Source organism: Mauremys mutica, chromosome 6, assembly GCF_020497125.1.
Source record: "Mauremys mutica isolate MM-2020 ecotype Southern chromosome 6, ASM2049712v1, whole genome shotgun sequence".
NCBI classification, from domain to species: domain Eukaryota; kingdom Metazoa; phylum Chordata; order Testudines; family Geoemydidae; genus Mauremys; species Mauremys mutica.
Window position 1 is genome coordinate 35,511,886 of NC_059077.1, and position 26,631 is coordinate 35,538,516.

At 39.7% G+C, this 26,631-nt stretch overlaps 1 protein-coding gene across 4 annotated transcripts in view; it reads right to left on the reverse strand.

Moving 5' to 3' along the window:
• LOC123372697 (cAMP-specific 3',5'-cyclic phosphodiesterase 4D) overlaps positions 1–26,631 on the reverse strand; it is a 618,378-nt gene that overhangs the window by 189,313 nt on the left and 402,434 nt on the right. For all 4 annotated transcript variants that reach the window (XM_045021019.1, XM_045021017.1, XM_045021020.1 and 1 more), the window contains one exon: positions 8,821–9,012. In XM_045021019.1, the coding sequence (XP_044876954.1) occupies positions 8,821–9,012 (192 nt within the window). The remainder of the gene's footprint in view (positions 1–8,820; positions 9,013–26,631) is intronic.

Consider the following 26,631-nt stretch of genomic DNA (forward strand, 5'->3'; position numbering starts at 1 on the left):
ACCATTTCCTTAACTTTGGTAGTCAAGAAAAAGTACATGAATATAAAATAGGTAGGTTCAAAGGAAACAAACCAAAGGACATACCATTTCAGACTTCTCATCTTTTAGAGAATGAATTCCAGGGTTAATACAAAACTATCGTCGATGCAAGCACGCAAGAAGCTTTTTGTGCCCTAAGGGATGAAATATGAACTAATGTTTCGTCTGGATTGATAGTAAAGTTAACTCAGTCCCTGTGCATATCAGGTGACCACTGAGCTGGAAGCTGGACAAAGATGTTTCCCAATGTGCATTAAGTTTTCAGTTTTAAGAGGGCTATCTCTCCACCCCGCTCCACCCTGAGGCTGTGCACTCACACACACCTCCCATTATTGCATTAGCAGGAGCTATGCAGCAAGCCAGGAGATGACTGTTATGATTAATTGAACTCTCAATTTAGAATCTTTTTATTGTAACATGCTTCCTGCAACAGCATTAATTTTGTCTGAAGAGAAGGTTTAGGAACTCAGTTTCCTTTGCTAAGTATAGTATTAGTAAGTAACTTGTTTTAAACATTTAATATTTCCACAACAAAAGAAGAACAGACTCTTTAAAACTATTAAAGGAAGAAGTAGTGTGTTTTGCACTAAAGAATTCTATTTGGAAAACAAATATGTTTTAGTGTTAAGCAATACTACCAGTGATGGTTCTGCATTTTTAATAATATAAAATGAATTCTACTTGTATGTCATAAAGAAAAATATCCAGTATTATATGGTATTGTAAAGACAAGTGAGCAAGACTTAGGGGATCCTGGATTCAAATGCATGAAAAAAAATCCCATGGTCATAAAGAAACACACCCTTTTCTTGCTCAAAAACTAACTGATTGCATAGTCAACAAAGGGAATTAACTCAGCCTTATTTCACAAACCTGTTTGAAAAGGGGATTGTAGTGAGTACTTTGCCTTTGACACCCTGTGAATTTCTGTAAAATATTGCAAGCAATTGGAAATGGCATAGTACTCAGGCACTGGTCTTCATTTTAATTAACTTTTCTGTTATCCTTTGTTTATAACTTTTTAAAAATGGGATATCAGGATTTCTTTAAAATATGGTGTCAAAGTCTAGAGAAAGTTTGAAGCTTAAAGGCGTATCCAATTTAAATATAAAATCTTAAAAACAAAAAAACTGTGTTGCATCTTTTTCTTAAAAGGATATAAATACTTTTCTCTTGCTTTAATAAATAAAATATGCCCGTTTTACTGAAATTCTCCAGAAAAACACTCACATCTGAGTTGAAATTAATCAAATTGATCAAAAGAAAACATATATAGTAGTGGGAATGAAACTTGAGGTTCAGAATGGAATGGTTCTTTTCATCCCTTGTACATATTTATGTCACTCATTCTGAGAGAAGAATCAGGAAATCTGCAATCCAAATTCCTCAGAATCTAAGGAAGCCAATAGTTGTTTCTAATTTTGTTAAAATATAGTGCTAATTCAATTTTTTAATAACTCTGTATTTTTTCCTCTCCTTGAATTTTACAAACACCTTAACATTGAAAATTTTTTGCAGATTATCTTTAAGGAAAATGCTTTTCTTGCATACCCTAAGAACTGACATCATGTTTACTTGCAGTGTATTATTATAAGAGGTAGATTTCAAGTTCTTTCTAGCTCAGAAATATGAGTATAGGCTGTATCATGGGGTAATTTGGCTTTCTGTTCTTGAAAACAATATATAGTTAATTTTTTTAATAGTAAAGGCCCAGATGAAGCTTATATAGTGGCTCAACTGGTTGGCCAACTTTTAATTGTCACTAAGCTTCAAGGAGCTCTCCCTTCATGGGCTTAAACTTGCACCCAATGCAAGTTCTATCTGAACAAATAGTGCAGGATTAAGAACATTTATCTGTGTTTACCTGAAAATGTCCTTTCCTTGAGTAATAAGATGCATAGTTCCACTACAATGGGTATTTCAGCCTGTTTGTAACTTCAGGGCAAACCCAGACCTGTCAGTCATAGGCGGTAGGCGAAAGCCCCACCACCTGAAGTTCTCTCCACTTGAGTCAACTTCCATATCCAATCTACTTTCCTAAATTACAGATTGTGTAAACTATACTTTGGGGGATGAGTGGGGGGAAACACAGTGTTTTCTCCTACTGTGGAACATGGGGATAATTAATCCTGAAAAAATAAACCCAAATATTTGGATATCATTTTCCATCTCTGTCAGATGACAGAAAGACCCTTTTATTTCCAAGGTTGTGAGGATTTTCTGTCTAAGTTAAAGATACAACACTGGGTGTCACCAGACAAAGCACCCAACTTCAAAAACTCAAGTCGTGGAGATAAACAGCAAATGAGAACATCACTTTAATAGAAAAAAATATAGTCGCAGTTTCAACAGGAATTAACTGTATGATCCTTGCAAGGCCCAGAATGAGGACCTTGTCAGAGTAGAATAAGGATAGTCTCTCTAAAAAAGCACAATGTCAGGATTTGTGGAAAATTCTCTTTTCCCAACACATGGAGAACATGAGACTCTGCAGCATAGACACTCTTCTACAGCTGCATGAAGGCCTGACTGCACTTAGTCCTGTGCTCCACTCCATTTAATATGGTAGTTAAAACATGGACCTTGCACCAGCTAATAGAATAAGTTCTGTTTGTTGACTTCTTTCTAGGATCCATGAAAGTATTAATCACACCATCTGACTATCCATTTTTGAATCTGGATGGAGAATTGGTCCTGGATGGAGAACTGGTCTTTGCACTAGCAGATTTCCTCTATGAATTAGAGACGTTGGGAGGTCCACCGCTAGGTTAATGAGTAATGTGAACCACAGCATCTTAAGTCAGAAGGCATAAATAGTATCACTGCTGCTTTCTCTTTCCTAGCTTTTGAATGAGTCTGGGGAGCAGTGGAAAGGCATATAGAACACACCTTGGCCAGTTCTCCAAGAAAATATCTGTCACCTCACATCCTAAGTCCTCACATGAGAGGAGGCTATGGGGATTTTATTTGCTTCCAAATGCAAACAGGTCAATCACTGGACTGCCATGCTAAAAATGAGTGAGGATACTTCCAAGTGGATTATTCGACGAGAAGATGCCAGTTAGACAGTTTGATGTTTTAGGAAGATATCTAATATATTACATTTACTATTTAGCTAACAGTTATTCAGATCATGAGGAGGTGCAGAAAGCAATAAGAAATAAGAGAGAAGCCAGAAAAGGTGATGGAAAATAACCCTTTGGAAAAAGCAATTGCCATCTATATAGCCTCCAAGTGAGCAGCATAGCAAGCAATCAGAAAAGCCTAGCTTTAGAGAAACTGCATAATGAGTTGAATAACGGCCCTCAACTTACTCAGAGGGAAATACATGCAATTGTGTAGACAAGAAACAAAAGAAAGATGGTGTGAGCACATTATTCATAAATGATGCAGGAGGCAGACTGCTTGTGACAGGACACATGGTATGTAACCAATGTTGAGAATACTATAAGGGTCTACTTAATAAGGAGAACCCTTTATATGCTACAATACTATCATGTGAACCAATAATTACATGTGTTGATGACCTGTGAGAGGCAGATGTCAAAGCTGCCCTGCTGAAGATGGCACCCAGAAAAGAAGCAGGTCCGGATGAAGTCACAGCAGAAATAATCCAAGATTTTACATAAGTTGGTGCACACTGTCTTACACATGTCCTGCACACAGTTTGAAAAGAGAAGAAAATCCCAAGAGAATGGAGAAAATCCATACTGGTATTAATTTACAAATGAGGAGGTGACATACCGATTTGGTTGAAGTACCAAGGAATTAAACTACTGCCCCAATGCATAAAACTGCTAGAGAATATCAAGTACTAGAGCCCATTTTAGGAAAAGAGTAGTTTGGTTTTAGAAAAGAAAGGGGGATGATAGAAGGTCTGTTCATCATTAGACAGTTAGTGGAAAAGAAGCTGGAGGGAAATGACCACAGCTGGGGTTTTCTCTCTTTGGAGAAATCAACATATTTCTAGGAGACTGCTGGTGCCTCTATAATGATTCTATGGGGTGCCAGAGGACTTTGTCCTGCTGGTGTCCAGGTTTAAACAAATTTGTTGATTAATAATTTGTTCCAGTATCTTTGTTCAGTATCCAAGTTAGGCTTACTGGTCTATAATTCCCCAGCTCTTCTTTTACTCCTTTTTTAAGATAGGTGCTATGTTTCCTGGTCCATGACTGGGGCTCCTAACCACTGCGATAATCCAAAATAATTAATTAAATAATAAGCTAATGAATTTATTATATCATTACTGCCATCTACTGGCTATATTTACTCATAACCCTACACATTTGTGCTTCACTTTAATATTTCTTTACTGTTTTTTCTGTCGCCTGCAACCCCTGAAATCCAAAGTGCTATCTTAAAAACCCCAATTTATGTTGATGTGTAATGGAAATCAGACATCTCTAAATTTTTTAAAACCAATATATTATTGCCCTCCAAGTCCATATGTACATTTTGTGAATTACATAAAGCTAGAGTTAACGCACTATTGAGGTTGAGAAATCAAGCACTCAAGAGTCAGAGTTTCTCGGATTTTCTCCTATAATATTAATCCCGTTAAATTGCATATCCTATATATTTTGTGATTATGCATTAACAACACAGAAAGAAACATTAATGTTTCTATTTAACCAAAACTCAAGAATATAAACAAATTGCAAAATGGCAAAGTAAATAATATGGCAACAACCGTTACCTTAACTTTTGGAATTTCCAGACTTTGCATGCTTGATTTCTTGACTTTTATGATGCTAGTGTTAGAAGTTTGCATTTTTTCCTCCTCTAATCCATCTTTTTCCCCTTTACCTTTTTCTTTTAAGGAAGAAAGAAAAAAATGCCCTTTGCTGAAAGGAGCTTACAGGCTTGTGAGGGCCTCCATATCCCTTGAGCTAGAGCTGTTCATCTTGAAGACTCATAAAACAACTGATTTTCCCAGAATCCTTCTGAATGTACCCCTGCCTTGATCCTAACCATTAACATCTAGGGAAACTGAGGGAAATGCCCAAGTTTATTCTCAACTGTTAGGAGGGTCCATAGGATGAAAATTATCTCAGAGGTATCTAAGCTTCACAGATCAAAAGTCAACACACTAAATGTGACCAAAAAGCAAATTGCAATTTGGAATTCCATATGGAATTTGCTATGTTCTTTGATTAGATATTCAGTGTACAAAAAGCATCCAAGCAAGTAAGCTTTGCCATGAAAGTCTTCATTTGTAATGTGTTTGGGGGCTCAGAAAATGGTAAGAATCAGAGCACAGTATGGAAGCTCACATTAATTCAGCAACATCTCACAATTATTGACTAAGAAGAGACTTGCCAGTGATCCTGATTTAAAATCAAGAGACCAACTGGGTTTATGACTACTTGCAAGAAAAGCTTGGTAATAAACATAATAATTGGCATCATTTTGCAGAACAAAGAGGATTAAAAATAGGCTTGGATATATCATTATACTCCTGCTATTACTATTATTTCTTGACTCATATTTACTTGTTTTAAAGCACTTCTGGAATCCTGTGCCAGGTCTTCTTAGACCTCCCCCCACCTTTGACTAAATAACCAAAATGCTGCGCAGCCTTTACATTCACAACCACCACGGAACTGAAAATAAGATTTGTGATCTTGTTTGTCAAAGATCATTGTTGTGTTAATGTTAACTGCTGGGCTACACATTGCTCACATCTGGACCCTTTTTTTGCAGTATGGTCAGCATTTTATACCTATATTAATGTAAACTTTATGTATGCATGCTGCCCTGAAGAATATTCATCAGTTAAAATTAAGCGGGAACTCAATCCATTTTTTCCTCATGATTTTTCTTGTTTTTATTTTTGTCTGTGAAGTGCTCCTATATTTGTTGTCCTGAGGTGAACAGGTAATACTGAGGGATCATAACAAAGATATCATGAATGGATAACTAATAAATGTAAATGAGCTTTAAATATTTGGGGTTTTTTCTTTACCATCTGTCTTTCTTTCTCTTTTCCTTGTTTTTGTTTCTTTTTTCGTTTCCTTCTTAAATTCATTGTTGTGATTTAATTAAGCTTAACAGAAACATGTTTATTAAGGTTTAATGATAAATATGCAACTCAGATATATGATAATGTGTGCTCAGATGAGCCATACACATCTTATTGTATCCCAACAATGTATCTCATTAAATTTTCCACATAGCATTAGTATAAAATGACTAGGTATAACTTTTCAGTTCTGCTCACCCCTTTCTTACATTTATGTACACTTTATTTTTTTGCACAATTAAAATTAATTTTTAAGCATTTTGCCTGTAACAAGGTGTACTTTAGGGTTCTGTGGAAATTATGTTGGTTGTATACTTTATTGTGACATGACCTTTGCTTTCTGCTTTGAATAGGAGCTTTTCAGAAATGCTGACCAATCAGATAGATATCTGGCTCAATCTCTTATTTGGATACTGAGATCACTAGAAGGACATGTGCGAGACATGTGTTGCCTCTAACCTGAAGGTGTGAAGATCTCTGTTTCTGGAGGGAGTGCAGACTGCTTCCAGTCTTTGTCATCTCAGTGTCTGAATGAACAGCAGATGAAGGAACTTACAATGTCAGGACATTCCAGTAATGGCAGTCAAAGGAAAATGCTTGGTCAAAGAGTGGTATTTGACTCTCCAGAGGTAAGGAGGTCTGCTCTTTGTATTTCATGCTCCCCTCCATCCTGCATAGTGAGCAGGGACGTATAACAGCTGCTCCATTGCACAATGGCAGAATCTCTGGTCTGATGGGGAGCACTGGAATGTTTACCCACTTGTGAGTTCTGATTAGCCAACTGTTCTTACATGTTTAATGTTGTTTAAAAGGAACACTGATTATAAATATCAAAAGAGAAGAATGTCCTCAGTGTTTCAATAGTTAAATCATTCATCCAAATTATTGCTCAGTGTTGAAATCTCACTAGGAATTCAAGGAAATGCCAAACTGGATTATGGGTTTATGGGAGGAGCAGTAATTGAAATTGTTAAATGAAACAACTCATCTACTAGCAGGTTGGGGATCAGTGTTGTACCGTAGACTGGGAGAGTCTTTTCAAGTAGGATTGTCACAAGAGGTGACACAAAAAGTTTGGCCTCATGAAAGTAAGGACTCTGGATCAGACTGTCTATCTGTGATTACAATGTGTTTTTACATTCTTTTCAGGCAAGACAAGACCATTTTTGTCTCCCTGATCTTTGGTCTCACCCATATTGTTCATACAGGGTGAAAGGGGGCAAAGGGGTGGCACTAGGCTTAGGAAGTGTTAAATCAACAGGGCTTATGTGGTGCATAGGCATTGTGCTGCTTCTTGGCACAGGGATGAATGTCACCTACAATGGCACTCGAATGGGAAAAGAGCTATCTTGAGTAGACAAATTAACATCTACAAAAAAGATACATAGGCTGAAAATAGCAGTCCCAAATTCCTAAGGATTGGAATACTAGAGGAAAATACATTTCACAATAATGAGTGAGAATTCACACATCCCAAAGAGTGACTTTTTAAAAAAGGATGATGTTCAATTAATTTTTATTCCCTTTTTATAAAATAAATCTTAGCACTTGCATCAAGATCTGATGTTTCTATACTTCTGATTTCCTTGTTCAGTAGGGGACCTTTGCAAGCATGTCTGTCTACTTTAGGGGTTTACAGTTCAACCCTAAACACATACTCAGCAATGAAAGTTGGAGCAGATTTAAAAATTTAAAAATAATTTGGCTATTATTCATTTTTAGCAGTTTAAAAATTAGAAGAGGTTAGAGAATTACATGTTTTTTTAGTGCCTTATAAATAAAACAGATTTACATTTGACTTGGGACTACTCATATGAGTAACATCAGTTTTGGTATGTGTTTGCAGGATTAGCCCGTCTGGCAGAAAGTACATAAAACAGAAGAATAGTAAAAAGCAGTGAGAAGCTGGAGGAGCCTCTCAAGAAACCCTTGTTAAAATTTTGTCACCAAAGTGAAAGGAAGTTGAAGTCTTTTTCTGCCTCTGATGGAGTCATCCCATCCCTGGAATCTGCTAAATCATTCCTGTTAGAGCCTCAAAAATACTTCAAAATGGCAATTTTAAAATGTATTTATTTATGTTGAGCCTTGGGAATAGATTGGATTGCAACGTAACAGATTTGTCATTTTTAAAAGGATGAGGATACCTCCTTACAAACTGTTCATCCCTCTCACCACCATGCTGTACTACCAAAGCAGTCTACTTTTAAGAACAAAGTATAAACATTTTCAGAAAAGGGCAGCTTATCACAATTTAGCTGCTATGTGGTTAACCTTGTGAGAAATTGTTCTTGTGGAAATGCTGGAAAAGTAAATACATTCTCCAGTTCCTTACTTCTTTTGTCCACAACCACAGGTAACCATGGGGTTTACAACAGGCTATATAGGATAATTGTTGCACACCTTGCCAAAATATATTATATATGTAAAGCAGCCTCACTGATTAATATAAGTCAAATACATTCCTTAAAAAAATCACTAAGGTAACATATTCAGAAACTGAGTGAATTCCATGGGCTGTTTTGACATATTTATTGGTTATTTTGAAATCGGATTGACAAAACTAATTAAGTGCATAAAATAGTATGTATGTGTAAGGTTGATTCAGCAGCATTTGTGATTGTTGTCTTTGATTTCTGAAGGAGCTGACTTATGGTACCAAAAATGTAACAGACCATTTTGCCTGGGCTTGTGATTAACATAGGATGAAATGATAGCTAAAATGTGGAAGGTCAACTTTTTTTTCTTTTTTAAACACTTACATGTCGCTGGCAATGGAAGAATTCCTGGACATGGACTTTGGAGAGAGGTCATAGTCACTGTCTGACCGGTAGAGGAAGGACTCTCTACGTTGACTATGGACGAAGTTAGCCTGGAGAATTAGCCCTGACCCAGGGCTCGTCATGGGATCCAAGGGACTCCGTCCCGATGATGTGCCATTGTCTACATCAAAACTGTAAGAAAGAGGGGGAGGGAGTAAAAAAAAGATTTATGCCACAGTTATGCTGAGAGTTTTGAAAAAAAAACAAATGCAGCTATAAGAGCAGATGCCTCTAACACATTTTTCAGTAGCTGAAATCTTCTGTTAATAGTGGGAAAATATACAGCTGATCAACTCCACTGTTAAATCAATAACAGGTGTCTCTGGAAATATACTGTGGAATTGCTGATAACCAAAGAAAGAATGACTGAGGGGGAGGAGAGATAAATCACTATTAAGGTTATTGAAGTCTACATGTTTCTTGGGATGTGGGGTGTCCACTGGTGGCACTCTGGACTTAGTGCAGGTATTTTCTCAGCTGAAAAGTGTGCTGTAAGAGCAGAAACACAAAGCTTGGGCCAATGAGCTGGTAGTTGCTCCTATGGTCAGCTGTATTAGGGACCACTGCAGGAACAGGGAGGGAAGGTGGTTTTCAAGAAACTGCTCAGCCCTTTGCCCACAAGAACACATTAGCACCAGGGAGTTCCTCCTCCATGCCCTTGTCCCCCTGGTTTTGTGACCTGCCTCCCCCTCTCCCACTCCAAGGGATATGATTCCTATCTAGCTTCTTACATGGGCATCATAATATCTGACAATTGCTCAAATATTAAAACAACAACAACAACTGTCCTATTTTTATTCCCAGCAGGTAGGAATATAATGCTTGAATAGAATTATGGGGTGTGAGTGTATTAGGGGTTGTTCTTATTGTAAAGCTAGGTCAAAGAAATTAGCTTTGCATTTATGGCTATTCACAGTAAGATTTGTGGCCATTCTTATTTCTTGCAGCAGTGAGTTCCACTTCCATTGTCTAGATCCAGTTCCTGTCAAAGCTCTGTCTACTGGTCAACAATGTAATTGTTCCCAAGGAGCATAGCTGGCATGGGAGGCCATGGTCACAGAGAAAGGGAAAGGTATTTTATTTAGGTAGCTAGAACTAATTCCACAAAGGGCTTTGAAAACTCAGAACAAAAAGCCTTGAACTGGACTCTGTAATCAATGGGGAGCTAGTGCAGAGTGCACAGCGTCAGGATGATGTGCTCATGGCAACCTGTGTTGCTTAGCAGCCTGCCCGCTGCATTTTGTACCAGATGGAGGGATTTTTGGAGCACACAGCTCAGTTTCTACATACAATGCGTTACAGTATTCATGTCTGAAGGTGATGAATGTGTGGACCACAAGGTCAGGGCTGCATCTGATAGGATGGGGTACAGTCTTCTGGACAGGCACAGTTGTAAGTGGGCACTACTTGGTACCCAGGCGATTTGTGCCTCTACAGAAATAAACAGTTCTATTTTCAGTGCTCCATAACAGAAAATATATGTTGGGGACCTTGGGATCTGCACTATATACCTGGTGTGGCTCTGCTGAAGTGTAAGTGTTGGAAGTTAAAGGTTGATTCTTAAAGAATGCTGCTAACGTCTGCTGTGAAGCGATTAAAAGTGAAGCGATTAAAAGAGGATGGATCAAATATTAAATATTCACTCTGAATGGCCTGTGTCAGGTCTGATTTGTCCATCAGTCATGACAGGGACTGTCTGCTACTCTGCGTTTGTACAGTGCCTAGCACAATGGGGCCCTATTCTTGGTTGGTCCTTATGCACTACTGTAATAAACATGATTCATCATATACTACTAGATACTCTTCCAAGTAGCCAATGAAGAAAGAAACAAAGCAACTGAGAGGGGAGAGTGAGTGTAGGAACTGATGACCCATCAGAATATTTTGGGCAGGGAGGCGAGATGGTACATCCAAAATAGAGTTGATACTGCTTAGAAAAGGAACAAGTTCATTTAAAAAAATATTTTAGAAAACAGCATTCAGAGGAAAGGAGAAACAGCCCTCACATTATGTCTCAAATTCTCAGCAATCCACTCTCTGGAGATAGGTCTGCATTGCATAAGAGAGTATAAACAAAACCCATGAGTTTATCTATTTTACTTTTATCCTCTCCTCAATCAGTTTGTTATTCTTCCTTGAATTTCAGGCCTTCTGCTGCATTTCTCTTGAATCTCTCATCACCTCATGTGCCATCTCTCACAAATGGTTTGAATACAGAAAAGGAAAACAAATCTTCTCCGAAAAATTATTCAACACAATGGTATTCAACAAGGACTCAGTAGAGTGAGCCCAACAGATGTTTTCAGAACTGTTCACTGATTAGATCATCAGTAATATCCTGAAATGCATTGTCTCTTGAACCTTTGTCTTTATATTTCAATTCCTTTTGCTCATATCTGAGTATGTTTCCTGTGACCACCAACACCCTATTATTACAGGCCCCACAGAATTTCCAAATCTCAAATGTATAAAGCTGTGCTTTATAATTTGAGAAATAAAGCATAGCATTTAAAGGCTCATGGTTACCCATGATATTCTTGTTGGCCTTCTTCTGAAATCAATGCACTGGCTCCCTGTTCTTCCAGATTCAGTTCAAGCTTTTCGTTCTCACATTTAAAACACTCTACCCATCCAGCTCCTGCTTATATCTCTGTCCTAATTTTCTCCTACAACCTGATACTGCTCCCTACAATTTCCTCAAGTCCCTCCCCTATTTTCTTTGCCCCATTCTAATCTCCATTCATTTTTCAATGCTTTCCATACTCTTGGAAGAACATCCCAGTCGATATTCACCAAACACTCTCCTACTCCTTAAAACTGGTATGTCCTGCATCTATGTAGACAAAATTCCCCTGCAGCTCATCTGTGTTACTTTTTTTTTTTAATTCATGCTATATCTGTTTGAGTCATTAGGATGACAACTTCTGGTGGGGAGTGGAAATGAGTTTTAGAAGTCTGCTGTTTTCTTACAATAAAGCACTGTATATACCCTACACTGGCACAGGTGCTAGAACTAGGGGTGCTGCCACACCCTTTGGCTTAAAGTAGTGATAACAATCCAAATACATGGTTTCCACCTTCAGCATCTCCGCTATAAAAACTGTTCCAGCACCGTTGCATGCTGGTATTAAAATAAATAATAAAATTATTGTTTATTAATGGCCAAAATTTTAAAGCTTAGTTGCCTAAAGTTTTCAAAAGTGCTAAGCACCCATAGTTCCTGTGGAAATCTATGAGAGATGCACATGCTCACACATCTACAAATCTGGGCACTTTTATTTAGGTAACTATGGATTTAGGAACCTACCTTTGATAGCCAGGCCTGACAACTTTGGCCAAGGATAATTATTAATAAATAGAGTTCCACTAGTTCAATCATGTCTGAACATGAACCAGTTCAAAAACATCACTTAATAGTGAAGCAGAATGCTTACAAAAACTCCACAGCATCATAAAAGCAGTTTAAAAACCCAAGTCATTTACAGGATACATGTTAAAACTTAACTGAAAGGTTTTACTCCTGTTAGCACCTGAGTTCTGGTAGACAGAGTCTGGTGCAACTTCTCTTGAAGCACATTGAAGATATCACTAACATCTAAACAGTACGGGGCCAGCATAATTTCTTGACATATCTTCTATTAAGGATTTGAAGGCTTTCAAAATTATTTTAATAAGCTCTTCAGGCAATCTTTAATATAATTTTAGGCGTGGTGGAAGATGGCTGGCTGACTTTTATTTTAATTGTAGTCAGGGGAAAAAAGTTATTTCTTGTGTAATGAGATTGTCTCCCATGCTACTTGTAAGTTTGTGTAAAATTAGCAACACCGAAAAGCAATAGAATTTATCCTGTGGCACCTTATAGACTAACAGATGTTTTTGCAGCATGAGCTTTCGTGGGTGAATACCCACTTCTTCGGACTACTTGCATCCGAAGAAGTGGGTATTCACCCACGAAAGCTCATGCTGCAAAAACATCTGTTAGTCTATAAGGTGCCACAGGATTCTTTGCTGCTTCTACAGAACCAGACTAACACGGCTACCCCTCTGATAAGAGAATTTATGAAACCTGAAATTGGTTTGAGTTCATCAAAAAACAATGTTGAGTCATATGAACTTTTTGAAAACATGGCCCCAAATTCCATATAATTGTTTTCAGAAAACTGCATCAAGATTCTGATGAGCATGGGCTGGGTTGTTTCAGGTGGTAGCATTGCAAAGTTCAGTGGTCTTGGCTCATTTTGCTTTGAGTTTTTGGGTTTGTTTAAACCCAGAAACTCAAAGTGTCAAGGGATATAATCCCACACAAACTGAAACAAACAAACCAAATGTTTGCCTCAAACCTCTCTGAATGGGAGCCCTGAGTCTTCCACAGTTCTGTTCATTAAGTAGTTCAGTAACCATTAGTTCATTTGGACCTGAAGAGATCTCTTAATTTAGTCAAGCAAAAGCTTGGAGGAGAACAGTGAAACCCATTGAAACAACCATTCAAGGAACTGACCAAGCTTAGTTATTTAACAAATGTGGTTCTCTAATTAAGAATCTGGGGGAGATGTCAGACAGTCCCCAAATAAGTGGTTGTCTAATAAGGATGGTCCTTTGTACAGGTTTCCTTGACCATGGAATTCATTAGTTAATTTCATAGGCTATTTCAGGTTTCTTTGGGGGTTTTTTTTGGTTTTGTTTTTCATAGAATCATAGAATATTAGGGTTGGAAGAGACCTAAGGAGGTCGTCTAGTCCAATCCCATGCTCAAAGCAGGACCAACACCAACTAAATCATCCCAACAAGGACTTTGTCAAGCCGGGCCTTAAAAATCTCTAAGGATGGAGATTCCACCACCTCCCTAGGTAACCTATTCAAGTGCTTCACCACCCTCCTAGTGAAACAGTGTTTCCTAATATCCAACCTAGACCTCCCCCACTGCAACTTGAGACCATTGCTTCTTGTTCTGTCATCTGCCAGCACTGAGAACAGCCGAGCTCCATCCTCTTTGGAACCCCCCTTCAGGTAGTTGAAGGCTGCTATCAAATCCCCCTTCACTCTTCTCTTCTGCAGACTAAATAACCCCAGTTCCCTCAGCCTCCTCGTAAGTCATATGCCCCAGTTCCCTAATAATTTTCATTGCCCTCTGCTGGACTCTCTCCAATTTGTCCACATCCCTTCTGTAGTGGGGGGACCAAAACTGGACACAGTACTCCAGGGGTGGCCTCACCAGTGCCGAATAGAGGGGAATAATCACTTCCCTCGATCTGCTGGCAATGCTTCTACTAATGCAGCCCAATATGCCATTGGCCTTCTTGGCAGCAAGGGCACACTGCTGACTCATATCCAGCTTCTCGTTCACTGTAATCTCCAGGTGCTTTTCTGCAGAACTGCTGCTTAGCCAGTAGGTCCCCAGCCTGTAGCGGGGCATGGGATTCTTCCTTCCTAAGTGCAGGACTCTGCACTTGTCCTTGTTGAACCTCATCAGATTTCTTTTGGCCCAATCCTCCAATTTGTCTAGGTCACTCTGGACCCTATCCCTACCCTCCAGTGTATCTACCTCTCCCCCCAGCTTAGTGTCATCTGCAAACTTGCTGAGGGTGCAATTCATCCCAGCATTCAGATCACTAATAAAGATGTTGAACAAAACTGGCCTCAGGACTGACCCCTGGAGCGCTCCGCTTGATACCAGCTGCCAATTAGACATCAAGCTGTTGATCACTACCTGTTGAGCCTGACAATCTAGCCAGCTTTCTATCCACCTTATAGTACATTCATCTAATCCATACTACTTTAACTTGCTGGCAAGAGTACTGTGGGAGACCGTATCAAAAACTTTGCTAAAGTCAAAATAAATCACATCCACCACTTTCCCTGTATCCACAGATTCCTTGAGGATCTGCTCCATGATTTTGCTGGGGACTGAAGTGCGGCTGTAGTTCCCCAGGTTCTCTTTCTTCCCTTTTTAAAATATGGGCACTATATTTGACTTTTTCCAATCGTCCGGGACCTCCCTCAATCACCAAGAATTTTCAAATATAATGGCCAGTGGCTCTGTAACCACATCAGCCAACTCCCTAAGCACCCTTGGATGCATTAGATCTGGACCCATGGACTTGTGCATGTCCAGCTTTTCTAAATAGTCCTTAACCTGTTCTTTCACCACTGAGGGCTGCTTACCTCCTCCCCATACTGTGTTGCCCAGTGCAGCAGTCTAGGAGCTGACCTTGTCTGTGAAGACCGAGGCAAAAAAAGCATTGAATACTTCAGCTTTTTCCACATCATCTGTCACTAGGTTGCCTCCCCCATTCAGTAAGGGTCCCACACTTTCCCTGACCACCTTCTTGTTGCTAACATACCTGTAGAAACCCTTCTTGTTACCCTTGACATCTCTTGCTAGCTGCAACTCCAATTGTGCCTTGGCCTTCCTGATTACACCCCTGCATGTTCTAGCAATATTTTTTGGTTGGTCAATCTTCCTTTTGGTGGATCAGGTATGAATTTTTCACTTACAAAGCTTATTTCTCCCAGTGTGGATTTCTGGTGCTTTGATGCAAATGATTTTGCCGTCCACTGATGCAAAGATTTATGTTTTTAAAAGTTTAAAATTTAAAAACATGTAGGCTAGAATCAGTAGAGTTGCATTCAATCATCCCTGACACGAGGGGGGCCATAATCTATATTTCTGGACTGGACGTCCACTAGTATGCATGAGGCTGAGGAGTTTTGTGATTTTGGAAGTGTTTGGAGTTTAACATTGTTATACTGAGCTGCATCCACTAGATGGGTGTCAAAAGTCAAAAAAGGAATCAGCTTCAAATGAATCAGGCAGGCTTTGCGCTTTTACTGAAGAGCCCCAAATGACTCTCTCATGTAGGTTTTTTATGAAAAAAGGTTGATTGATGGTGCATTTATGGAAAATAAGTCAGATACAGATTGCGGGAGATAATGATGCTCGAGAAATTAAAACAATGCTGACATAATAAAAAAATTCAATAACCCCGGAGCACTTACAAATTTTCTGTAGAACCTTGCTAGTTCTTGAGGAATACAAGATTTACTAAAAAACCTTTCAGGCACAAAACACTAAACTATTATATGTGCATGACTAAACAAAAGAGTTTGTTAGTCTGAAAAGAAAATATATTAATTCTGTGGGTGAAGCAAGTATCTTATTTACATGAATTAGTATGACCGACCACATCACTGCCAAGTGGATAGACAGCCATAATGAGCAAATTAATTTAGGACTTTCATGCACAAGGTAATTTGTCATTTCATTTTATATATATTTCTAACATATTACAGTTTAAAATTCATTAATGGGCAGATTTACTATCCTACCCAAGTAGAAACTGCAGCGAGCCAGTAGTGGCTCCCTGATTCTCATCCTCCAGCCCTGAAGGAAGTTTAAATTGCAGAGAGCAGCTGTAAACACTATTCTTTCTCAGGAATCTTACTCAAATGAAGAAATGGATGTAGTGGAACTCTGCTCATCCACATACCCTCCCTGTTCTGCCCACACCACATCTCCACACCACTCCCTCACACACTTTATATTGGGGAGGGAGGGGAAAGACCGGCATAGAAGGTGGAAGACCAGCCTCTGCCATCTTCTCACTGGCAGAAAGTTCCCCTGTATAGGAGGAATTCTCCACTGGCCTTCTTTGGCCAGTTTTTTTGCACCACTTATGCAATGCAAAGTGGCTATACTGAGCCACCCGGGGGGGGGGGAGGCAAGTGGGGCAATTTGCTCCAGGCCCCGGGCCCCGCAGGGACCCCCACAAGAGTTTTTCGGGGCCCCTTGAGCAGAGTCCTTCACTCGCTCCGAGGCCCCCGGAAAACTCTCACGGGGCCCGGGCCCCCGGAGCTTCTTCGCTCTGGGTCTTTGGTGGTAATGCGGCGGGGGGGTCCTTCCGTTCCGGGACCCGCCGCTGAAAAGCTGCGTCTTCAGCGGTAATTCGGCGGCGGGGGCCCTCCACCGTGGGTCTTCAGGGCACTTCAGTGGCGGGCCCTGGAGCGGAAGGACCCCCTGCTGCCGAATAACCGCCGAAGCGGGGGCCCCTCTCCGCCAAAGACCCCAGGCCTCCTGAATCCTCTGGGCGGCCCTGTGGCTATATTGGACTGGATAATCTAGCACATAAAGCATGATATACCAAACATACCTATATTAAAAGAACTTTAAGGTTCCAAAGAGAAACACCTCAAAGATAGGAAATACCAACATTAATTCTCCCATGCATATGTAGGCATTTCAAAAAATCTTTTAATGACTGGATCACATACAATTTTTTTCCCACAGAACCCTTCTTCATTCCATGTACAAGGACAATGCTCAGTGAATAACAACATGCTCAATATTTCTTCACCATTCAAAGGATGCCCCCATGTCTCATTCACTGCATACCATCCAAACCTTGCACTCAAAATGGACTAGATGCAGCCTAGAACACTTTTCTACAATGTTCATTCACTGGGTACCTGTGTGCCTCCCAAATATTAATGTCTTGATACTCACAATGCCCCGTCAAGGTTGGAAGTATTATTATACCAAGTGATACTCAGTAAGATTAAATAATTTGCTCAAAGTCACACAAAGAGTCTGTGGCAGAGGCAGAAAAAGACCTAGACCTCCTGGGTCCCAGTTCACTGAGTTCTTCCCTTTTGATGGAAAAACACTGTCTCATTCACAACACAATACAGCTTCTGCGCTGAATGAGGAAAGGTTTTTCTGGACACTAGACCAATATAGTATACAAGCCTCCCTCATTCTCTCTCCAATATGCATAGAGAATGAGGCAGAGTCCGTGGGCAAAAAACAATATGTGCTTATGTAATAAAACATTGTATCATAATACATACACACAAAAAGGCAGAGGCAACCTTAGCTTTGTCATTTCCTTACTGTTGTGTAATGCAGTTAACAGCCATAATGTTCTTTGAATGTAGTTTTGTTTGCTTTGTATAGAATTCTGTAATTAAAAAAAAAGAATTCCACCATGTTCAGCTATTTGCTAGACAGCATAAGAATACTCTATTGTGCAATATGTGCAACCCGTCAGGAGGAGCTCTTGTGGCCATCCATGCAGACCTCTCTCATTTGTAAGGAAACAGCCATGGTCCCTGAGCACTTTCAGTAATGACAGAAAAAGACAGCTATGCCTACAAACTTTCCTAAGGAACAAAGAGGCAGAACTGTGGCATCGGATTGCATTATAAAATGCAGTGTGAATACGCAAAGAACACTTTAAAACTCTTAAACCTTTGATAAACCACAACCCATTTCTACCACCCACCCATGTCCTACAGCCAATCCCCCTGCCAAATTTCAAGGTTTTACCACTGACAAGTTAGAGCTGTTCAACAATAATTGCGTAATGGGAAATCTGTATTTTGGTTCTTGAAAATGGAGGAACTACTTTCACTCAAACTTTCCATAAGAATTAGCTCCCTGGCTTAGAACAAACCTGCCACATTTCAGCCAGAAAGGTACGAGATTGAAAAAAGTTATAAGCACCTCAAAATGACTATTTGGAATTCAAAGACACAGGGCCTGTTTCTTTATTTCATCCAGCTTCTGCCAGGCTCAGCAGAGGGTGAGAGTGCTGTTTACAAGCTCCCTGATTCCTGGCTTGACTCCAGGCACTACCGTAAATTGCACCCGCTGGAATGTATGATGCTCCAGGCACTCCTCTTTCCTTTCCCCCAACCTCACCTCCACTGCAACTGTGGGGAGGGAGATGTATGAGCCAACTTCACTGAGGGCTCATCTACACTACGGGTTATGTCGGTGTAACTTATGTTGCTATGGGGAGCGAATAAGCCACTCCCCTGAGTGTAGGGTTGCCAACTCTGACTGAAGCTATTCCAGGAGATTTTTTTTTTCCAACATGACATAATGTCATTTTTTTAAAATATCCTATTAAAATCTACTGACTTGTTTTCAGTAGTCACCAGAAAATGGATGTTGATTCTGAGAGACTCCAGGCCAATCCTGGAGGGTTGGCAACCCTACTTGAGTGATGTCAATTATACTGACCTAACTGCCAGTGTGGACAGCAATATGTTGGTGGGAGAACTTTTTGAACTGACATAGCTGCCGCCTCTTGCGGAGGTGCTTTTATTATGCCATTGGCACACAGCAGCTGTAGCACTTCTAGTGTAGACTAGCCCTAATTCTACACCTACTGGGGACTTCTCCACACTATGAGTGTCTGTCCTCAGCAGAGAGGTTATGGGCAGCCTCTGACTGCCTTGTGCTATAGGGCTGAGAATGTGGCCAACAATGTCTCCTGGAGTTCCCCAGTGCGCATGAGGTTGGAGAGAGTGCACAGTGTACACTGGGGTTGCATTTTCTGGTGCACAGGCCCTGCTCTGTAGGCCAGTGTATGGAGCCAGGGACTCGCCTTTTCGCCATTCATTTTTGAACAGCTGGCTCACCAGGGGAAGAAGTGGTGAACAGTTCCAGCACCAAGGAACCGCTATTGTAATCAGACCTTGTGTGGGCTGCAAAAAGTGTTTGTGCTGGAGTTGTGTGCCGCAACCAGATAAGGGATTGATCACAATCTTGTTCTTAGTTATTACAGCCATTTTGACTTGCTGTCTTTAGATGCTAATTATTTCAGCAGGACATGTCAGTTCAGATGATGTTGAAATCATGCCAAGTACAATAACCCAGTTATTCAAATCACGAATAGAGACTCATGTGACACCATATCATTAAAAGTCATCTCGCAAAATCATAAAATGAACATCGCTAGAGGCAACATCCAAATCCTAGTCATACAAAGTAGGGCGGGAAGACATGAAGGGAAGAATGGAAGCTTGTCTTTTAATAAACACAGAAACTGACTAGTAGTAAGAGTCGGTTTTCAGTGAAGTATTTAAGTTGCCTAGGCAAAGTTCTGCCTTGATTTGCACATTTTGCAGATTCATTGATTTCAATGAAGTTGCATGAGGAGCAAATCAATAAAAACTGAGGCTCCCTATACCTGTCCCAAAACTTGTTTAAATTACCACAGAATTATTAAAATATGGTTCCTTTGTGAAAGTACAGATTTTTGGACAAACTGGGTAAATAAACTGGATAAATAAACTGGGTAAATAAATTAGAGGGTTGGACAAATACAATACAGTATGCAACTATTACTTTTCTTTGTTTTTTTCTTAATTTTTTATTGATAACCTTAATATTAAAATTTCTGAGCCAAAAAGCTGATTTACATGTGGATTTTGATTGACCTTTGTTACCTGAAAATAGGCACCCAAAGGTCACTCAGCAATGCTTAATAATAAAGGTGAAAGTCTTGAATGTTCTCCTGTTCATCAGAAAAAAAAATCTTCAACAATTTCCTGTCCCTACTGATTCCCAGCTGGACATCAGATTTTAAATAGGTTAACCCACATGCTCAGAAAAATAAACCCTGAGTTCTTCAATTAAGTCACATCATCACTTCTGATCTGAACTGAACCTCTTGCGTAGATGCTAACTCTTCAGTGACAAATCTTCAACACAATTTCTTTACATAGATACATGTCGCGGGACTCAGGTGCACCCATGTCTAGTTTTTTATTTGTTTTCTTTGGATTTCTTCTCTCTTTACTAGTAAGAAGTAAGTTTAGATGGAGATGAATGGGCAAACACTAGAGAAAAATCTGCATTGAAACATCAGTATGAAATATTATTCCATCTCCCCATTCTTGAAACAAAAATCACTGTTTGTGACCCACGTAAATATTTTGTATTTTCCCTACAGCAAACATTTTTGAAAACTTTACTTTGGTTGTACAGACTTATACTGTATGATTTGTAATAAAGCAATATTAACAAGAAAGCTATGATCCAAATTTGAATTGTTCATTTACCATACTATATTGTAGAATTCAAGCCCACTATTTACTTGTTGGTTTGAATTTCCACCTCAATGATTCAGCAAACCAACCCAAAATGGAATGGATAGTTTTACCCACACCCAGACTCCAAACAGAAATTGTAATTGATTGTAATTTTTTCATTTTAGCACCGAGGCTTGATTTTTGCTTTTAGTGTTACTGTCTTTGGAAGCATTTTGCATATAATAGAACTTTATAATTAAGAGGGAAAATATAGAACTTTTTCTAAGGATATTCTAACAGGAGAAGTCACACTAAAATGGCAAAAAAACAAACAAACAAACAACCCTATTAGAACATCCAGTCCATCTCTCTAAAATAGATTTTCTAGTGTTTGGATCAGTCCTGTTTTAAAATTCTCAAAGAATGGGAATTCCACATTTTCCTTATGGAAACTATTCCTTGACTTTGGAGGTCTCATTGCCAAGATTTTCCACTTAAAATTTCCTTTTTTTAATTTCATCTAATTACCAGTAGTTACACCTCCCTGTACCATTTATCTAAAGGGATGTGGCCTCCTTGCAAATTGAGCATCAGCCAGATCAATCCCTGGCAAGGTGCTTAAGGTAGTCTGGTTGCACGTCCATTACACGCTATCTTGTTGTGCCACTAAAGCTTTTGACACCCAGATGATTATCAGCCACGTAGCAGCATTCTTTGGTACACACACTTTGGAATTCATTGTTTTTCCATTCTAATAATACACCCATACCAAGAAAGCACCCAAAACTGCCTCAGAGCTGATGTGGCAGTTGCTATGTTCAGCTTCAAATATCTTAATTTCTGATCTTGTCCTGCCACTTGATATGGAGGCACCAGGACTCAAAAACGTCAATCCAATGTTCTTCAGCCTTCCTCAGCTCCCATGTTTCTTTTCCATACAATAGAGTTGGTATAACAGTGGTTCTATAGATCCACAGCTTCAAAGTAAGCTTGACATCACAATGTCATCACAAAGGCTGCTGAAGAGCCTGAAATACAGCAGCAGCTGCTGATATACAAATGCCCACACCCTCCAGCACATATATGACACTGCCCAAATATTTAACAGTTGCCACCTGCTTGATATCTTGCCCAGTGGGATTAATACTGAGCTAGTTATAATCTGGAGCTGGAGGCTGCTTGATGGTAATGGCCATGGACTTAGTTATCTGGATTAATAACCAAACCATATTAACATCTTGAATAAAAAATGTGGCAAAGGCTAGGATACTCAGTGAAGCTTTCGACCTGGTTGTTCCATTGTTGATCAGATCTTTACCTTGAGATCACTTTTTGAGAAGATGGCTGAATTTAATAAGCTAAGTGCAGCACCTTTTATAGACTTCTGTCAGGCCTTTGATTCAGCACATTGAGAAAGTTTGTGGGATCTGATAAGGAGACTTGGCATCTCTGGGAAGATAGCATGATAGAAGAACTCTATAATGGAATGGAAAGCTGCACTGGAGTCAATGCCAGATACACAGGAGTTCAGCATCACTGTGTTTTATCATAATTGTTTAGTATCAGGATAGACTGGTTATGGATAAGCTTGCGGAGGTGATGTTGAGCTGAGCTCCATTCTGTTTCAAGGTCTTAAATACACTGACTTGTTGGCTCAGTCTGGTGAACCTCTGCAGCTGATGGCTGATCCGTTTGGGCAAGAAGCAGTGTGCATTAGTCTGATTATTATTAATAATTCAGATATCCTTGGTATTAACACCTTATAAATATTTGTAAACTTTATTAGATCAGTCTCTTAATTGTTGCTTAGCCAATCTATGTTCATTTTTATGCTCTTTAATTCTTTCCTCATAAATGAGTTCCTCCAGGCCCTTTGTACTTCTCTGAATAGCCTCCAATTTGTGAACATCTTTCTAGTAATGTGGAGCCCAAAGCTGAATGCTATGTGCCATGTACTACTTCATTAAAACCACGTGGATGGAAACTATCTCCCACCTTCTCTATGACATTTGTGTACAGCCCAAAATAGCAATTGCCTTGTTGCAGCACAATAAAAATGCAAGTAAGAAATCAGGGAGGAAATTACATAAAATACAGTTGGATTGAAAAACAATAATTCTGAGGAGGCTTAGAAGTGAAAGTGAATGACTTATTAGATTTTAATTTGTCCTGTACTATTTTGCCCACGCTTCTAATAATTTTAAGACACATTCTGATTTTTTTGACCCAATACTTCTAGAGGGATTTTATGCTCATTTTTCAAACGTGGAGCAAAGACATGTTGACTTGCCCAACATCATAATGGAAGTCTATGACAGGGCCATGATGGTATGATTGGTACGTGTGTAGATAGCATTTAAGAGGCAAAGACTTTTTTTTCTAAATTTGAATAACCTAGAATAGACAAGTGCAGAAAAATATATATGAAATAATAGATAGTGAAATTGTTAGCTCTAAAAAAAATTGAAAGAATACATAGCAAAGATTATAGATATGAAAAACAACTCCTAGGTCAGCTAATCTTTTCCCTGTATCGTTGCTGGCTTCTTATTTATTCTTGAACATCTGTAACTGTGGTACCTCAGTGATGTTGAGAGATCACTATTACTCATACCTAAATTACATTCTCCCTCTTGTACCATTCAACCACGTAATTCTTTACTCTCATTTATATTATGAAATCTCACATCTCCACTTAGTTTTCTTTTCTCTAGGATGTACATATTAAATTCCCTTAATTTTTTTCATAAATCACACCAAATCTAAATCTCTTTATCATCTTTTTCTCCCTTTGAGAACCACAGTTTGAGAATGACTTCTGCAAATCTATGGATTCCAGGATATGCCTTACTTTTTCCTGCCAATGGCTGTGTGAGATTATATCTAATCCATTATCACCCTCAGATCTTGCTCTCCAGACAGGGCATTTAGAAAGTACTTTTATTTATTTTAGAATTTATAAAAATGTACAAATATTATAAACATTTTGACCATTACCAATTAAAGTGAAGCTCCTCCAAGACAACATCTTAATGCATCCCACAGTTACCCTTCTTAGTCAAATTCCCTAATATAAAAGTGAACCTAACACTATGGTTTGAAAATCATCAGATACAAGCTTTGTTGAATCAAACTGGGGAAATAAATTCCAAATTCATGGGCCTTCCACTGAGAACACTCTGCTCCTACCACTGAGAATTCACTTGTGGAAGCTGTCAGCAAAAGTGGTTGAGGTGCTCTGAAATTATCTCAAAATTAAGAGTGAGCTGAATTAGGTATGTAGAGGAAAAAGGCATTCTCTCTGATAACCGACATCCAACAAAGCACTTAAAGACCTAAATCAACTCTTTCATATACATCTGAAAGCAAACAGAACCCAATGCAAACTTCTGAGAACAGGTTTAATATGTTCCTCAGGGCTAACTCTGCTATGTAACTAGAAGTCACATTCTGCAGAAACAGAAACCCCTGAAAGATCTTCAAAAGTAACCCCAAGAGCAGAGCACTGCAAGAATAAACAAGTCTGGAAATCACAAAAGATATAGATAACTCTGCCAGGACTCACTATCAGACAAAAAGTCTAACAATGTCCTGGTCAGGTAAAAAGCAATAATAGTCACTAAGAATAATAATAGTCAAGAAGTCCAGAAGCACCTCTAGAGTGCAACCCTTATGGAAAATGGAGGGCACACTTCTCAATATTATCTCGGCCATACTTCCTAACGTCCTCCTCCACTGGTCTCACCACTCTCTTTTGTCTAGAGCAGTGGTCCCCAAGCTTTTACCCTGTGCCCTCCTCCCCCAGAGCCAGGACAGGGAGCAGGGCCATGACTCCAGGATGGGCAGGTACGTGGACAGAGGTAAGAGGGCTGAGACGGGGCCACAGCTGAGGGTGGATGTGGAATCCCGGGGGGGGGGCAGCAGCCGGGACCCCGGGCGAGGGCTGGCAGCCTGGGACCCCGGGCGTGGGGCCAGTAGCTGAGCCGCAGGCGTGGGGTTGGCAGCCAGGAGTTTGTAAAGGGGAGTGTGTGTGTGGTGTTCTGGTTTTGATGTTTGTGGGTTTTTATTACTATTTGACAGGAGCATAGGAGGGAAGGCTATGACAGCTACAGAAGCAGCAGCAGTAGTAGGGTTCTGAAGAATGGAAGAGACAGTGAAGACAACTGGCTGTGGAAGCTGTAGGGTGTACATTATTTTGGAGAGGGTATCTGAAAGCCGCTTCATTTGTACGATGTGTTGCCTGATAGATCTGATATAGCTATACTGCAGATGTCACGAAGTTGGGAGGTACTGCCAATATGGAGGAGGACCAGAATATCATACAAGAAGGCTTCAATGACTTTGAAAACTGGAGTCATAGAAATGGGATGAAATTTAATAATGCAAAGTGCAAGGTCATGCACGTAAGGACTAACAAGAAGCATTTGTGCTGTACACTCAGTATGTATCAGTTGGAAGCGACAGAGGAGGAAAAAGACCTGGGTGTAATCATAGGATGTCTATGAGCCTCCAATATGATGCAGCTGTGAAAAAGGCTAATGCAAACCTAGGATGCATCAGGAGAGGTATTTCCAGTAGAGACAGGGAACTGTTAGTACCATTATACAAGATATTGGTGAGAGTTCATCTGGAATACTGTGTAGTCTGCCATGTTTAAGAAAGATTAATTCAAAGTGGAATAGGTTCAAAGAAGGGCTACTAGGATGATCAGAGGAATGGAAAATCTACCTTAAAATAGGAGACTTAAGGAGCTTGACTTGTTTATCTTAACCAATAAAAGGCTGAAGGGAGGAATGACTGCTCTCTTTAAATAGATTAGAGGAATAAACACAAGGAAGGGAGAGGAGCTATTTAAGTTAAAGGTAGCGTTGACACAAGAACAAATGGATATAAACTGGCCATCAATAAGTTTAGGGCTGAAATTAGATGAAGGTTTCTAACCATCAAAGGAGTGAAATTCTGCCACAGCCTTCTAAGGGGAGCAGTGGGGGCAAAAAACCGAACTGGCTTCAAGACTGAGCTTGATAAATTTATGGAGAGGGTGGTATGATGGGACTGCCTACGATGGCCTGTAGCCCATTGGTGACTGCCAGTAGCAAAAATCCCCAACTGCTGGAGATGGGACAGTAGATGGGGAGGGCTCTGAGTTACTACAGAGAATTCTTTCCAAGGGGCCTGGCTGGTAGGTCTTGCCCACATACTTAGGATATAACTGAGGTCAGGCTGGAATTTTTCCCTAGGTCAGATTGGCAGAGAGCCTGGGTTTTTTTGTTTTTGTTTTTTTCCTTCCTCTGCAGCATGTGGCCTGGATCACTTGCCAGTATGAATTAGAGTAAATGGTGGATTCTCTGGAACTTGACGTCTTTAAATCAAGATCTGAGGACTTCAGGAACGCAGCCAGAGGTTATGTGCCTATTAGAGCAGTGGATGGGTGTGGTTCTGTGACCTGTGATGTGCAGAAGGTCAGACTAGATCAGGGGTAGGCAACTTATGGCATGGGTGCCGAAGGTGGCACGCAAACTGATTTTCAGTGGCACTCACACTGCCCGGGTCCTGGCCACTGGTCTGGGGGGCTCTGTGTTTTAATTTAATTTTAAATGAAGCTTCTTAAATGTTTTATAAATCGTATTTACTTTACATACAACAATAGTTTAGTTATATATTATAGACTTATGGAAAGAGACCTTCTAAAAACGTTAAAATGTATGACTGGCACACAACACCTTAAATTAGAGTGAATAAATGAAGACTCGGCACATCACTTCTGAAAGGTTGCTGACCCCTGGACTAGATGATCATGTTGGTCCCTTCTGGCCTTAAAGTCTATGAGTCTATAAGTATGGTGTACATATAGTTTAGTGTCTAAAGCTATTTTTGTTATTAAACATCCACAAAACACTTTTCTGATTTTTTTCCTGCTTGTTTTTTTGATAA